Source organism: Hirundo rustica, chromosome 20 (genome assembly GCF_015227805.2).
Source record: "Hirundo rustica isolate bHirRus1 chromosome 20, bHirRus1.pri.v3, whole genome shotgun sequence".
NCBI lineage: Eukaryota > Metazoa > Chordata > Aves > Passeriformes > Hirundinidae > Hirundo > Hirundo rustica.
Window position 1 is genome coordinate 3457220 of NC_053469.1, and position 14235 is coordinate 3471454.

A 14235-nucleotide genomic window follows, 5' to 3' on the forward strand; every position below is an offset into this window, starting at 1 on the left:
GCGAAGCGCCCCCCGCCCCCGCCGGCAGCCCGGGCTCCCGCAGACAAAGGGGCGGCGGGGCGGACGGGGGGCGGGCCGGGGGCTGCTCCGCCGCCCGGGGCGGGCAGAAAACTCGCACCCATCGCGGCTCTCCGCCTCAGGTGGGGTCTCTCGGCGGCGCAAGTTTCCGCAGGGCAGCGCCGCGGAGTTGCGCGGGGGGCGGCCCCGCCGTGCGCGGTGTCCGTCCGTCCGTCCGCCGCTTTGTTCGCGGAGGATGCGGCGCGCCTAACCCCGGCCGAGGCGGTGGGGCCGCAGCGGGGGCAGGGGCAGCCCTCCGCCGGAAAACTCCGCGCCGCCCTCCTTCCTCCTCCTCTTCCTCCTCCTCCCGCTCGCGGCCCCGGCGCGGAGCGATGCTCTGGGGGCCGGCGGGCGGCGATGGAGCGGGGCGGTAGCGCGGAGCCGCCGAGCACAGCCGCCCCTCGGGCAGCCGCCCGCCGCCCCTGAGCGCCCGCAGGAGGAGGAGGAGGAGGAAGAGGAAGGCCGGGGGAGCCAGCAGACCGCGGCCATGGAGGAGTGGCGGCAGTGCGGCCGCTGGCTCATCGACTGCAAAGTTTTGCCCCCGAACCACCGGGTGGTCTGGCCCTCGGCCGTGGTCTTCGACCTGGCGCAGGCGCTGCGGGACGGGGTGCTGCTGTGCCAGCTGCTCCACAACCTCTCCCCCGGCTCCATCGACCTCAAGGACATCAACTTCAGGCCGCAGATGTCCCAGGTAGGAGGCGAGCGATGGACGGAGGGGTGGCCGGGTGGGGAACTCCCGGGAGCGCCCGGATCCCCGCTGCTCTCGCACAACTCGGTGGGATGCGGGGATGGGATGGGGTGAGTGGGACACCGTCTGTTTCACCCCCTCGGATGCCCGGCAGCCCCTCCCAGGCTTTATCCCCCCGGTTTCTCGCCGGTCCAGAGCCGGGGGAGCCGCGGCCGCATGGGAAAAGCTCCGGGAGAAAACACCCCGGGAAGGAGGGAAATCATCCCCCTCGTGTTTACAGACATGGCGAAACAAAAGCAAATAACAGGGCTGAGAGCAGGAGATGGGATTATTCGGGGTTTTCGTGGAGGCGCTGCTTCGTCTGAGATGTGCGGGAGGAGCGGGCGCCGGGACGAAACTTTGGCTGGGAAGACGGAAAGCAAAATAAATGAATAAATTTGTGAAAACACACGAACTCCTGGTGCTCTGCGAGCCCGCCCCAGGCCCGGCCGGGCAGGGAGCGAGGCCAGTGCAGTGCCTGGCATTCCCCGCAGCTGCTCCGGGGTGGGAGGTGATGGGGGGCTCAGGTCAGGGACCCCAATTGCATCCCGACCCTCTCGCCCTGTCCTCTGCCTCGCTCTCATCGTGCCTTTGGTACTTTAAAAGGGCTCCATCCTTGGAAGTGTTTCCTGTTCCTGGTTGGTTTGGTGGAAGGAGGCTTAAACAAACGGAAAAAAAAAAAACCAGATCCCAAACCAAAAAAAGGAGTAAAATCATCAGCTCAGGTTGTTTTGGGTGTAAATGCTCCGCTGGTGTTTTTTTGCAAGCGGAGCTGTAGGTTATTTGCATGGGAATTGGGAAGTGAAATCGATTAGAAACAAACGAAATGGGGGTTTGTGCCCTGCCCGCCCGCGGCCCCTGCGTTGACGAGCTCATTTTAGAGTTGTCGGCTTTTATTTTGGAACAACAGGTTCTAGCGGTGAAAACGAGGGGAAACTTTGTGTGTTTAACTTCGCTGAAGGATAAATAACCTCCCATGCCCGCATGAGCTCTGCTCCTGCGCTGTGAGAGCAAATCCCCTCTCCCTTTTTCCGCTGGAGTTTCCTTCCAGGGCAGTGTGGGGTTGGTTTTTTTTTGGTTTTTTTTTTTCCAGCTGTTTGTCCTCTTCACCCAGCAGGACACAACCACGTGTGCTGGGGCTGCTGCTGTGCTTGAGGACAGCCAGGAGCTCCCAAATTTGGAGCTGCTCTTTGGGGTGCAAAGGGCGCTTTGTGTGAGGATGATCCTGCAAAGCACCGGAGTGGGAATCCCCAGCCCTGGGGTGAAACCAGCCCGAGCCTGGCCCAGGATAAATCACCCGTCCTGATGCCTCTTCCCAGGGTGGAACAATGCTGCGAGATTTCCTCTTGGCTTTCCAGGCTCTGAGCTGATCAAACCGTTTTCCGCTCAGGCTGATGTTTCCAAATATAAACTGCCGTGCAGGAGCTGTGGAGGGCTGGAGCTTTCCTAGGACGTGCTGAGAGAGGCACGCTGTGCTTTGGGGTTTGGTGTTTTGGGGGGAACACTGTAATCCTGCAAAGCTAATTTTGGTGCTGTAGTTGCCCTGTGGGGAGTTCAGGACGGGTTTAAAGAAGCGGCGCTTGGGGACGTGGTTTAGTGGCAGATTTGGCAGTTTGATGGATCTTAGAGGGCTTTTCCAATCTAAGCTCAGGTTCTGTGGGAGCTGTGATCCGGGGGGGTTGGAGAGGAGGCTCTCGCTGTCCTTGCTGATGCTGGTGTTTGCTGGTTGGAGGGGAGAGTTCCCAGCCCTGCTGTGTTTGATGAAATTGCTTCCTGCTCATCCCACCTGGCTGCTCTCACAGCTTTAGGGGATGTGTGAGGGGGCTGATGGCGATGGCTTTGGGGTCCCTCTCTCTGCAATTCCTGTCACTAGAGGGGTCCAGGGCAGAGCTGAGCCCCCAGGACCTGCAGAGCATCCCCTGGTGTGGCAGTGGACGCTCTGGGAACGCTCAGCTGATGCCTCAGCCAGGATGGGACCCAAACCACTCTGGAGTCAGCCTTTATATCTGATATATTTGGTGCTCTTCTGGTGATTCCCGGGTTTGGGAATGTGGCTTCTTCCCAGGGTGGTTAAAGGTGGTCAAACCCTCTGCTGCAGCCCAGGGAGGAAGGGGCTGAGCCCAACCACAGAGGGGACAAACACCCCTGGGGCACCCCGGCCCTGCTGTGGCTCTGGGGGAGCAGCTCAGTGTCTCTAGGCCAGATTTGGGAGGAGTAACGTAGGAATGCACCTTTGTCACCCTGCTGCGATGCGCTCAGACGCGGGGCAGGGGTGCTCCAGGCAGAGCGCCGAGGAACTTGAGGGGTGGTTTTTGATGATAAACGCGCATTTTGCCCGGCTGGCTGGACTGGCTCACCGGCTGTCTGCCTCGCTAGAGAGCTCCTGTTGTTATTAATCAGGTGAAATGCCAGGGGACAAGACACTTGTGCCAGGCTTGAAACGCCCAGCAGCGCTCTGTCGTCCGCCTTTCCCTCTGAATTAAGCGGAGGTGTGCAGCCAGAAACAGATTTTTGCCGGGGGGTGAGCAGCGTTTCAAAGGCCAGAGGTTGAAATCACATCGCTGTGGAGAAACTCTTTAAGATCCAGGCACTTGTGTGTTGTTTTTTTTTAATCTCCTTCCCCGCTGATTTGGTTTTTCCCTTGCAGCTGGTGGAGGTGTGCTGCGAGGTGAGGCTGCAGGGATGGGCTGCTGTCCCTGTCCTCCTGAAATCTTCCCCCAGCCTCATAAAAACCTCCCTGGGCTTGTTCAGCAGAGAGCCCAGGCTGCCCACGCCGCAGGAGTTTAATACACCGTGCTTGATTAAATAAATGAGGGCAAATCATTTTCACCTTCCGTTCCAGAGTCCCCAAATCTGGCGTTTGGTGGTGCCTGGGAGGATGGGATGACCCAAAGAACTTCCAGAGTGGCCAAGAAAATAAACAGGAAAAACAATCTTGAATCGCAGCTCTCTTCTGAGAGTCGCTGGACGCGAGGGCAGCTCCGAGCTTGGAGTAAAACTTCATTTCTGCTCGCTGCTTCTGCTGCAGAGGCTCTTTCTGGAGAGCTGGGAGGTGGCACGAGGGCGATTGCCCTCGGTGCTTATCGATCCTTTTGTCTGTAGCTGTGGTTGGATTTCTGGGGGTGTCACTCAGGGTGATTTTCCAGCCGGCTGGGAGAGGGTGGCGCGAAGGACGTTTGAGTTTGGAGCTGGGAGCAGGGGGAGGAGCCCTGGGGTTTGTGTTCCCCTGCCCCAGAGCCATCCCCAGATCCCCACTCCTCTCCCCATTCCCTAATTCCACTCCTGTGTGCCACAGCTGCTCTTGTGAGTGAGATGGAGATCTTTAAGCTTTGCATTTTCATCAATAATTAGGTTTGAATCTTGATTTTGTTAGGTCCCTGGTCGAATACAAACCAAATGACTCTCCACTCGTGTTTCAGCATTAAAATTACGTCCAGTAAAACACCTGTGTGCTTGGGTGAGGTTGACATTTGGTGCTGTGAGTTTTGTGAGGTTTTCCTTTTTCTTCTTTTTTTTATTTTTTGGCACTTGTCTTAGATAAAATTAATCCTTCCTGACAGGGCCTTGGGTGTGTTTGGAGGCTGCTCCCTCTCAGGAGCAGAGACCTCGTGGGGGTTTCATCAGCTGTGCCAGGCACCTTTGCAAGTGCGGGAACCCATCGGGAATTATCCAGGAAAACTCAGGGATCTGGGGATTTCCTGCAGAGTCCCAGACCTCTGCCCCTCCTCTGGTGGTTCAGTCCCCTGCTGGCTGAGCTCAGCCTCGGGGGGATGCTGTGAAGGGCAGCTCTGCTCCCAGTCTCTGCAGCTGAAGGAGAACGGGGGAACGCGAGGAGAAGCAACGAGAAGAGAAGAGCTGTAACCCCCCAAACCCTGCCCTGTCCTGGCTGCCTGTGCTCCTGCTGCAATCCCTGTGTGCTAGGAGAGGTGGGAATGGGTGCCTGCACAAAGTGATTTAACACCAAGCCTCCCACAGACCCCACGCTGCGCTCACCCCTCCTCAAAGGCTGCTGGATATCTTCATTTTCCCTGCCCCAGACCCTCCTGGATTGTGGAAGGGAAGCGAGTGCAGGTGTGGAGTTAGCGCTGACCTCCAGCCCGCTGAGGATTCTTGTTTTGAGGCGTATTGACACCTCTCCAGAGGGAATCCAGCCCTCCCTGCGGCGCCTGGAGGTTTGACTGGGGGCCCTGGGGGCTGATGAGAGGCAGCAAAACCTAATTGGAGCGATGGCTTTGCGCTCGTTAGGGAGCAGACAGACAGCTGCCTGCCAGGATTGATGTCTGCACCGCCACACACCTGCCTGAGCTGTCAGATGCCTCCCTGCCTGGTGGGTTTTCCCCTTCATTTGCCATCAAAATGCTGTTTCTTGCTGGGGTGGGTGCTGCTTTGCCGTCAGCAGGTGGCTTGGAGCCTCCCCCAGGTGCGGGGGGAGATGGGGGCACGCCTGCAGTGCCTGGTGCAGGTAATTGTTCACGGGGATTTGGGGTTTTTAACGTGCCACTTGGAAGGCTTTTACAGCTGCAAGGTTTGTAATCACTTCCAAGTGTCTCGATAGCGGTTTAAATCTGACTCGGTGTCATCAGGGCTGGCTGGGTGGGTTCTCTGAGCAAGCCCTGTGTTGCCACTCTGATTTACCCTGCTCAGCTCCTCCGGCTTGATTTTTTTGTTGTGTTTTATTTACTCTCTGCTTTTTGAAACGGAGCTCTGTTCCGAAAAGAAAAAGGGCTGTAAAAAGAAGGCCTCGTTACATATCCCTGTTTACTGAGTCTCACTGACTTCCCGTTTGGATGTGCCTGAGCCTCACAAGGGGGGAAAAAACGGTGCTCTGTGTGTCCAGCTCCCTGCAAAACAGGAGCTGCTCCCTCTCTTCCTGCCCAGCCCTGCTCTGCGTGCCAAGCAGAGCCCTAAAACCTCCTAAAACCTTGTGTCAGCAGAGGCAGGACCCCCTCTGTGGCTGCCTGAGGCTGAAGGATCCAACTGAACCCGCAGCTGACGGCTCATAAATATCCTGGTGGGGCAGGAGAAGGTGGAGAGCGTTGGATGGATGCTGTGGGCTGTGCCAAGCGGTGAAAACTCTTTTGTTTTTCTTTTTTCCGTGCCCTTGAATGATGGATGAGAGCTAAATACCTGCATTAAACACCTACCAGCAACAGGCTCTTGGATGAATAGATGCCTTTAAAAACAAAGCCAAAAAAAGAAAAGGAAAATGTGGTCATTTTTCAAGCCGGGCCCGGGCTTGGAAGCTGCCTGCTGTCCCAGCAGCCTGTAGATGAGCTGTAAAAAATGCTAAAAAACGCTTGGCTGGTCCGTGCTGCTCGGTGGTGATCCGGGGTGCTCTGCCAGGAGCAGGGGGCTCGGGGCTGGCTCCCTCCAGGGAGCCACAGGAGGGGTTTTGGCGCTGGCATCGCTCAGCTGCCGTGCAGGGGCAGCTGGGTGAGGAATTGGGGAAATCAGGGAATTCGGGGTAGGGTGGGATCATCCCCACCACCCCCAGGAGCCCCAGACCTTTTTCCTTCAGCTCATCCGGGGCCAGAAGGGACCTGACTTTTTGAAATGTTGCTTCAGACTGACCCGAGGGCAAATTTTTGCTCCGTTTTTTTTTGTTGTTTCTCAGAGAGACAAAGCCTTTTCCCAGTGTTGGAGCTGTTTCCTTCTCCACTTGACTCCCTTCAAGCTGTGTTGAGAAACGGGTCAAATGTGCTCATCCCAAAAATCCCAGCAGCCTGGGCAGCAGCCTGGGACAGAGCTGGGCTGGGAGGATCAGGATCCCACTGATTTAGGGTGCAGGGCTCTGAGGTGCCTGTGTTGGGTTGGAGAGGAATGATGGTGGTGGAGCTTGGAAAATGCAGTGAGCTTGGAAAATGCAGTGAGCTTGGAAAATGCAGTGAGCTTGGCAAATGCAGTGAGCTTGGCCACACCTCTGGGAACTGAAGGCTCCCTCTTTGGTTCTTAAAGCGTGCATCCACCTTCTTTGAGCTGTGCCGAATTTTTATACAATTTTTAACATCAATTTTTATTTCCTCACACCGCTCTCACGCCATCAGTTCGCTCCTTTGGGCTTGCAGTGATCTTGGCACGATCTCGTGGCTGCTTTGCAGCTCCTCAGAGCTCTGCTCCCGCCCCGAGCTTTGCTCGGTGCCCGTCGGGGTGACCCCGTGCTGCTGATGGAGTCCATCTGCCTGCCCAGCTGTCCCTGCAGCGTCCCCACAGCCCCGGGGCTGCTGGTGAGTGCTGGCCCCAGGCCCTGCTGCCAGCCTGCGGTGTCAGCCCCAGCTCTCCTGCCAGCCCCAGGGCTGGAATTTGGGCTCAGGGTGACTCCTGTGTTGGCCAGCAGCAGCCACCCAGGTTCCACCTGCACCTTCACAGGTGTGCTGCTGGTTCCAAACCTGGGTGCTGCTCTTACAGGAGCGGGAGGTTCTTCCTTCCCAGGGTGACTTAATCACAGGCTGCCTTTGACAGCTTCGAGCTCAGCCTTGATGAAATTACTTTTGTCTCTCCCCTTAAAAAAACCCACCCACTTCTGTATCTCCCCTTTATAAAACCGCCTGGAGAAAGGGAAGGTCTGTTTCTAATCAAAGTGGCTTTTCCTCCCTGCTTTGTGTTTTCTTTGGTCGCAGCTCAGGGCTGTGCTTCGCCCCATGGTGAAACCATTCCCTGCCCTCCACGCTCTGGAGCCTCCCAGATGTCCAGGGGATGGACAGGCAGGGCTGGGCTCTCCTTCCTGCCCGCTGCTCGGTGCAGGCTGCAAACAGAGCTCAGAGCTCTGAATGGAATGAATCCGTGCTGCTCTCCAGGTGTCTGGGACCTGGGCTTTGTGACTTTGCAGCTGCTGAGCTCCCTGTGGCCGTGATTTGATTTTCCTCTGCGCATTTTGTGCTTCTGGGAGTGTTTGGGATCCTGGATTAGCCCAGCCCTGGAGCCTAGTCTCTGTTAGCAGAAAGGTTCAGCTTAAGGTGCCCTAAGCTGGGAGGGTTTTTTAGGGTTTATGTCTGTGATGGGACTGCCTGAGTCCCCTCCTCCTGTGTGAGAGCGTGTTTGTGCTCTGCCTAAAGCCACAGGGGCTCCTCTGTGGCAGGGATTGTAAAAACAGGAGGTGCAGGTGGGGCAGCTCGCTGGTCTGTGGAGGCTCTGGGAGAACGTCAGCTCTCCTCAGGAAGGTCACGGCAGAGCAGCAGCTTGGCCATCACATTTCCCAGCCTTGTCTAACAAATCCTGCAGAGTAGAATTTTGGACACCTCTTTGGATCTTTTTGGACACTTTTTTGGTCCCGTTTCTGGAGTCCCCAAGCAGTTGTTTGCCCTGATGTCAGAGCTGCCAGGACCAAGGACGTGCCTGCCCCTCGTCCCTCCTGTGCCCAGCACCCGCTGCTCTCAGGAGGTGATGTGGAATCTCTTCCTGTTTTGAAACCCTGGGCCTGCCCTGTCTGGACAGCCGGGATTCAGCTGGAAGATCCTCCTCTGCCTCCTTGGAAAGCCACCAGCCTGACTCACATCCTGACTCGCTCCTCGTGCCTCCGGTGAACTCCGCAGTCGATGGACTCCGTGGCGTTGCCCGCGGTACAGCCCCACCAGTAAATCACATTTGATTCACTCTCTGGGCTCCTCAGGGTTGGATTTTCCAGGCTGGCTGGATGGGAAACATCTCCCATCTCGCACGGTGCCCTCTCCCAGACCGTGCTCCGGCTGCTGAGGCTGCTTTGGCACAGGGAGATGCCTCCAGCTGCCTTTGGATGTGCTGGAGTGGGGAGCTTGGGAGGGGTTTGTGCCTCTCTGAGCCGTCCCTTGGTGCTCCACCAGGGACCCACGAGCCTGTGCTTGCCCTTGCTTTGGCCTCCAAACCACCAGGATTTGGTAAATGAGGAGAGCGGGGAAGGTTAAAAGGTTCCCATAGAGGAAATTTGCTTTTTCTCCTCCAGCATTCGCCTCAACGCTGATGGTGGTGGTGGGGAGTAAATTGGCTTTTTTTTTTTTTTTTTTTTCCTTTTGTAGCATTCATATCTTTTGTTGAGTTTTATAGTGGTTTTACAGCTAAATGGAACATCTGGTATTTGGAGGGGGCCGAGGAGGGAACAGAGGAGGTTTGTGGCTGGGGAAGGGGAGGAGGAGTGATTTGTGTTCAGCGCCGCAGACGCAGAATTATCTGTGAAATCCACGGGGCTCGGGGACACTCAGCGCCTGGAAAACAAACACGCAGCCAGGCTGGGAGCGGGGAGCCCTGTGCTCCCTGACCAAGCTGCTGCAGCTCCTGCAGCCCTGCAGGAGCAGCCCAGCCAGGATCCGTCCCCGTGTCCCTCGCCCAGGGAGAGCTTTTTGCTGCTGTTGTTTTCCAGCAGGAGTTGTTTGGCTCCCCTGGGTTTGTCAGGGGTGCTCTCGGGGTTGTGCAGGACACAGGTTTTTCCTGAAGCAGAGCCTTGCTTTGTGGGCTTGTGGCAGAAGCAGTGAGAAAGGGAGGTGGATCTGTGATGGTATAAAAATGTTTTATATATAAAATATATGCTAGAGATAGAGGTGTGAAGTATTTATATATCTTGATATGTAAGTGAAGCTGTATTTCTTTAAGAGCTGGAGCGTGTTAAAGCCTGGAAATCCCAGGCTGAGTGGCATGGCCCCAGGACAGGAAATGTGCACAGCATCGGGACAGGCTTGTGTGCACATCGAGACCCTTTGTGTTTATGGGAAGCACTTTCTCATGTGAGCGATCTTCCAGGAAAGTCACTGGTGAGCCTTGGAGAGGGGAGGAGACAAAAAGGAAAAAAAAGAGACTTTTCCTCCCATAGCTGTGGGAGAGCTGTGGCTTCAAACAGAAAATAAACCAGAAAATTTCCTAGTAAACCCAGCAGAAGAGTTTATGATTTTTTTTTTTTCCTTCTTCTTTATAGATCCAGCTTCTATATCTTTATTTTCCTGCTGCTGCTGCGGGGCTGGGGGCTGTTTTCTGGGAATTGCTGCTGGCGCAGCAGCTGCCCAACACAGTGTGGCCCTGGGTGCCTGAAGTGGCCCCCGGGCTCCCTTTCGTGCCCCTCTGGCAGCAGATGCTCCATCTGCAGGGTGTAAATGGCTTTGTCCTGGTGGCTGGGCTCTGCGTTTTGGGCACAGGGCATCGTTGTGGTGCTGTGGCGGGTTCCAGCTCTGCGGTGATGCTTTCAGGACCAGCCTGTGTGGCTGCTCCTGGGGGTGATAGGGAGATGTCTTGTAGAAAAAAAAAAAAAAAAGAAAAATTGAAGTTTTCTGGCTGCAAAATTGATCTAGAAACTTTGTGTTGTCGAGGGATTTTGGGGTGTGGAGCCACCCCAGGAGGAGCGCTGGGGGTGTGGGGCTGCCTCTAAAGAGTGAATTTTTCAGGGTGCAGGACATGAAATGCGAGGTTTGCTGAGCTGCCCGGGTGGGTGTGTGTGTGTGCTGGGGGTGGATAACCCCAGTCCCTGCTCCCCCTGCGCGTCCCTGCCCGTGCCTGGCTCACAGAGCATCCCCAGCCCCTGGCGGTTCGGGGCCGGGCATCGCTGGAGCGCAAATATTTCTGCAGAAAAAGTGGAGTTTCTGAAATAATTAAAAGTTCAGTCTGGGACCTTGCCAGCTGTGAATCACCCCCGAGTGTGTTTCCAGGTGGCAGGGCAGGATCCCGGGGGGCAGCGCCGATTTGTTGCCTCGCTTTAACCCTTTCCTCACCCGTCAGTGTTGGGTTCTCCCGGGCTCCGGACGCTCGCACTGATGGAGCCAGGACGCTTCCAGGGGTTTTCCCACCTTTCCTCGCTGCCGTTCCCTGGCTGCTTGGAGCGTGATGCAACCTGTGAGAACTTCACCTGAGATGCAGGAGACGTGGCCAGATCCCCCGAGCAGCCAAACCTGTTCCTTTGGTCAGAGGGTGAGAGGCCAGACAAACCTTTTGCTTCTCCCTGGCTGCGTTTTCCACCCTCAGCGTGTTCAGCTGCACGTCCCCAAGCTCTCCCCACAAGGAGAACATCTAAATACATATATTTTTTTTTTTTTTTTTTTTTCCTTAGAAGTGAATTTTCCTCCTATTGACAGCTGGGTTATCTCGGGAAGGGTAATGAGGAGGCTTTAATGAAGCTACAGTATCTGCCTGAGAGTGGGGTTTTAGCCAGGTTGTTGCAAGAAGCATTTCTAATTAGGAGGGATTTAATTCCAGGTTTTTTTGTCCTCCCTCCCCCCATCCCCTCTTAATTATATTTGCTAACGTGTTTAACAGCTTCCCCTTCAGAAAAAGAACAATTTATTCAAAGGTCATAAATAGATTCTGGCGTTAATTACTCCGGGAGCCACACTGGGCTGCTCTGGAGGAAGCAACTCCGTGGGGAATGCTGAACCTTTCGCAGCTGGATTTATCTGGGGTTGAAACAACTTTGTTTGCACAAACCCCCCCCATCAAAGACACCTCCCAAAAAAACCAAACCCCAAACAGCTGATTGCATCCGCACTTGTGCCCAGCTGAAAACCCACAGGGGACCCTGCAGCTCGCTCGAGTTTTTGGAGCAAGCCTGTAAATCACGGCGTCCCCCTCGACCTCCTCAAATTTGGTTTTGTAAGATTTGGGGGCGGTTTTTGTCGATGGGTTTTGGGATCCCCCGGCTGCTGTGGGCGCTGAGCTGGAGCAGGGAGAGCAAAGCCTGGCAGAAGGACAGGGCTGAGCTCTTCCCTCCTCCTCCTCGCGCCCTCCCCAGCCCAGCTTTAGGTTAATAGTTTTTGTAACCTCCCGATTTTGGAGTGGCTGCAACATCTGTTCCAAGTGATAATAACGCAGTGCTGAGGGGGGAATTAGCATACAGCTGCCGGGGTGGGGGAGAGCCTCTATAGAAAAATAAATGAATTTATTGATGGGAGATGAAGCCTCATTGCGTTTTCATAGTTCCTGGTAATTTTGGCAGCGTGGGCAAAAATCTGTTCCTTTGCAGTGGGGAAGGACGGGGCTGGGCTGTGGGGCTCTGATGGGGTTCCAGGCTCCTTTATTTTGCCATTTCACCCAAAGCCAAGGGTCCTTTTTGCTGACTTTGGGTTCTTTTTTGGAGGCTCAGCCTGCCAGATGAGCCCTGGGTCGGGCTGGCCGTGTGTGGGGTGGAATATTTAACATCCCTGGGAATAACTTGGCTTTCTCTGCCACCTGACCCAGCGGGCGCTCGTGAAATTCTCTTTTTCCTGCGCTTGGGCTCTGGCTGTGGTCACCAGGAGCTGCAGGTTCGTGTTGGCGCTTCCAGGATGTGTTCCCTGTGCTGGTCCCTCTCCACCCCTCATCACCCCCAGGGATCAGCATCCCGCTCACCCTGGGCAGGTGTCTGACCCACAGCTCTGCACCACCAGCACTGAGCGTCGATATTGCCAGGGCTCTTCCTCCCCTGGGGTTTTCCTGGAGCCCTGTGAAGGGACAGTTTAATTTTTCCCTCAGGGAAGGCAAACTGGCGTTGCTCTCCTTGCAGGAGAACGTGATCGAAGCGTTCTCTGAAGCCTGGCAGGCTTGAAACGGAATTTAGAATGGCCAGGTTTTAAAATTTATGAACCCAGGGTGAGGATTGGTGAGGTTCTGGATTCCCCTCCTTGTAAAATAACAACAAAAAAACCCCCCAAAACCTGAAGCCGACTCGTGTTCAGCTTTGGGCTCTGCCGGCTAGAACTGAGTGAATGGAATTACCTGCTTTACGTGGGGACAAAAAAAAAAAACCCCAACTATCTTAAACTCCTGAGTTAGCTGGATGTGAACGGAAAGAGTGAGGGTAAAACTTCAGGGGTTGGAAAGCAGAAATGTGGAGGGGCAGAGAGGAACTTGCCAAAGGTGGGGCTTGCAGAGGGAAGGAGCAACCTGCAGGAAGGAATAACCCCCCGTAGCCCCCAGGTTTTGCAGGGGCTCTTCACAGGAAAATCTGTGTTTCTCTGAGCAGACGTAGCGCTGCTCAAATCTTGCTTTTTTTGGTTGTTTGGGTTTTTTTTTTCCTCTGTTTTAGCGGGGTTTTTTTTTTTGAGAGACAGCTCTTGTAATCACAGTGTCGGGGCGTGAGGCTCCTGTGTGACACAGGCACGGCGTCAGGAGCGTTCTGGCTCCACAGAAACCCGTTATTCACCCGAGCAGGGCTGTCATTACCTGCCCCCGGTGCTGCTGAGGAGGGAGGAGCTGCTCCCACACAAAAAGAGATGTTCAACCTGTCTGCGCTCCAGGTGCCTCAATAACTGCTTGTGTTTGCCTTTGGCACGTCGGCAGCCAGGCTCGGAGCGCTGGAGGATCCACGCGGGGCTTCTCCTCCCTCCACCCAGCGAGGGTTTCGCTCAGAAACTGGGCAGAAATCCTCCTGGCTCCGGCTGCTCGTCCCGCCCAGGGCTGGCTGGGCTCCTTGGGGTTTGACATTTCCAGGGTCTGTTTGGCTGGGGTGGGTCTCCAGCCTGCTCTCCTCAGCTCTGCCGTGCCCGTGGGATCCCCTGCGGCCCAGGATAACGCGGTGAAGGAGGTGGTGCCCAGCTCCACGTGCTGTCCCTGGGTGCTCTGGCGTTGTTCCTGCTGTCTTTGGGGAAAAAAGCTTCTGCAGAACTTCTCTGGGGAAAAGAACCCCCAGACAGCTGCTGGGTTTTTAAGGTCCTGTGGGTTTAAGGCACTGTAGGAAGCCAGATGTGGGGAGGGTGCTGGGGGCTGCTTCCACACCCTGGCTCTTTAGGAATCTCCCTTAGCAGTGGATGTGGATGCTCAAAAAAGCAATCGTGTGTTACTATTTGCATTATTTGGGTTATGTGCGTTGCTTTTTGGATTATTTTTGTGTTACTCATGATTTCCCAGGTCCAAGCTCCGCTTGGTACCAGGCTTTTACAAACAGAGGCCCTGCTCCTGGGCAGAGGTTATCCAGATAATCTGGGAATGCAGAGCGCCCAGATCTCATTCTGCCGGAGGAGAACCACTGGGCAGAGTGGTTTGTTGTGCCTCTGCCTTCCTGGGGCTTGGGCAGAGAAAGCTGGGCTGGGCTTTGTACCCAGGTGTTGGCTTTTGTCAGAGAGGACTCAGCTGCTGGGTGATGGCTGTCCCTGTTTGAGTGTGGCTGCACGGAGGGAAGGGGACAGAAGTGAGTTCTTCCTCTCCTCATCCTCCTCCTGGAGTGCTGCTGAGTTCCAGGCTTAGGACATGAATCATTTTCCAGCTCCAGGAAGCTTGGGAGAGCTGTGGGACGGTCCCACTGACAGCATTCCATGGGTGCTGTCCCTTCTCCAGGCTTTCCCAGAGGGCACTCCCAAACCTCCCAGCCTGAAGAGAGGTTGGGGAGGAGGTTCTGGCTGCTGGAAGGGAGCTGAGCTGGATTTCCCAGCTCTCCAGAGGGTTTGGGAGCAGATTTGGGGCTGGTTTATGGGGTCACACTGACCTGGTGTGAGTCCCTGGAGCTCCTCGTGCAGGAAATGGGCTGGGTGAGGAATGAAGGGGTCCAAGGTAAAGGCAGGAATCCTCAGGGGCTGTGTGCCTGTCCCTCC

At 55.6% G+C, this 14235-nt stretch overlaps 1 protein-coding gene across 3 annotated transcripts in view; it reads left to right on the forward strand.

Moving 5' to 3' along the window:
* The first annotated feature begins 234 nt into the window (after positions 1 to 234).
* VAV2 (vav guanine nucleotide exchange factor 2) overlaps positions 235 to 14235 on the forward strand; it is a 122750-nt gene continuing 108749 nt past the window's right edge. The window contains exon 1 of one of the 3 annotated variants that reach the window (XM_040083032.2): positions 235 to 748. In XM_040083032.2, the coding sequence (XP_039938966.1) occupies positions 545 to 748 (204 nt within the window). In that variant the 5' untranslated portion in view covers positions 235 to 544. The remainder of the gene's footprint in view (positions 749 to 14235) is intronic. The other 2 variants (XM_058423066.1, XM_058423065.1) reach the window with 2 other exon arrangements.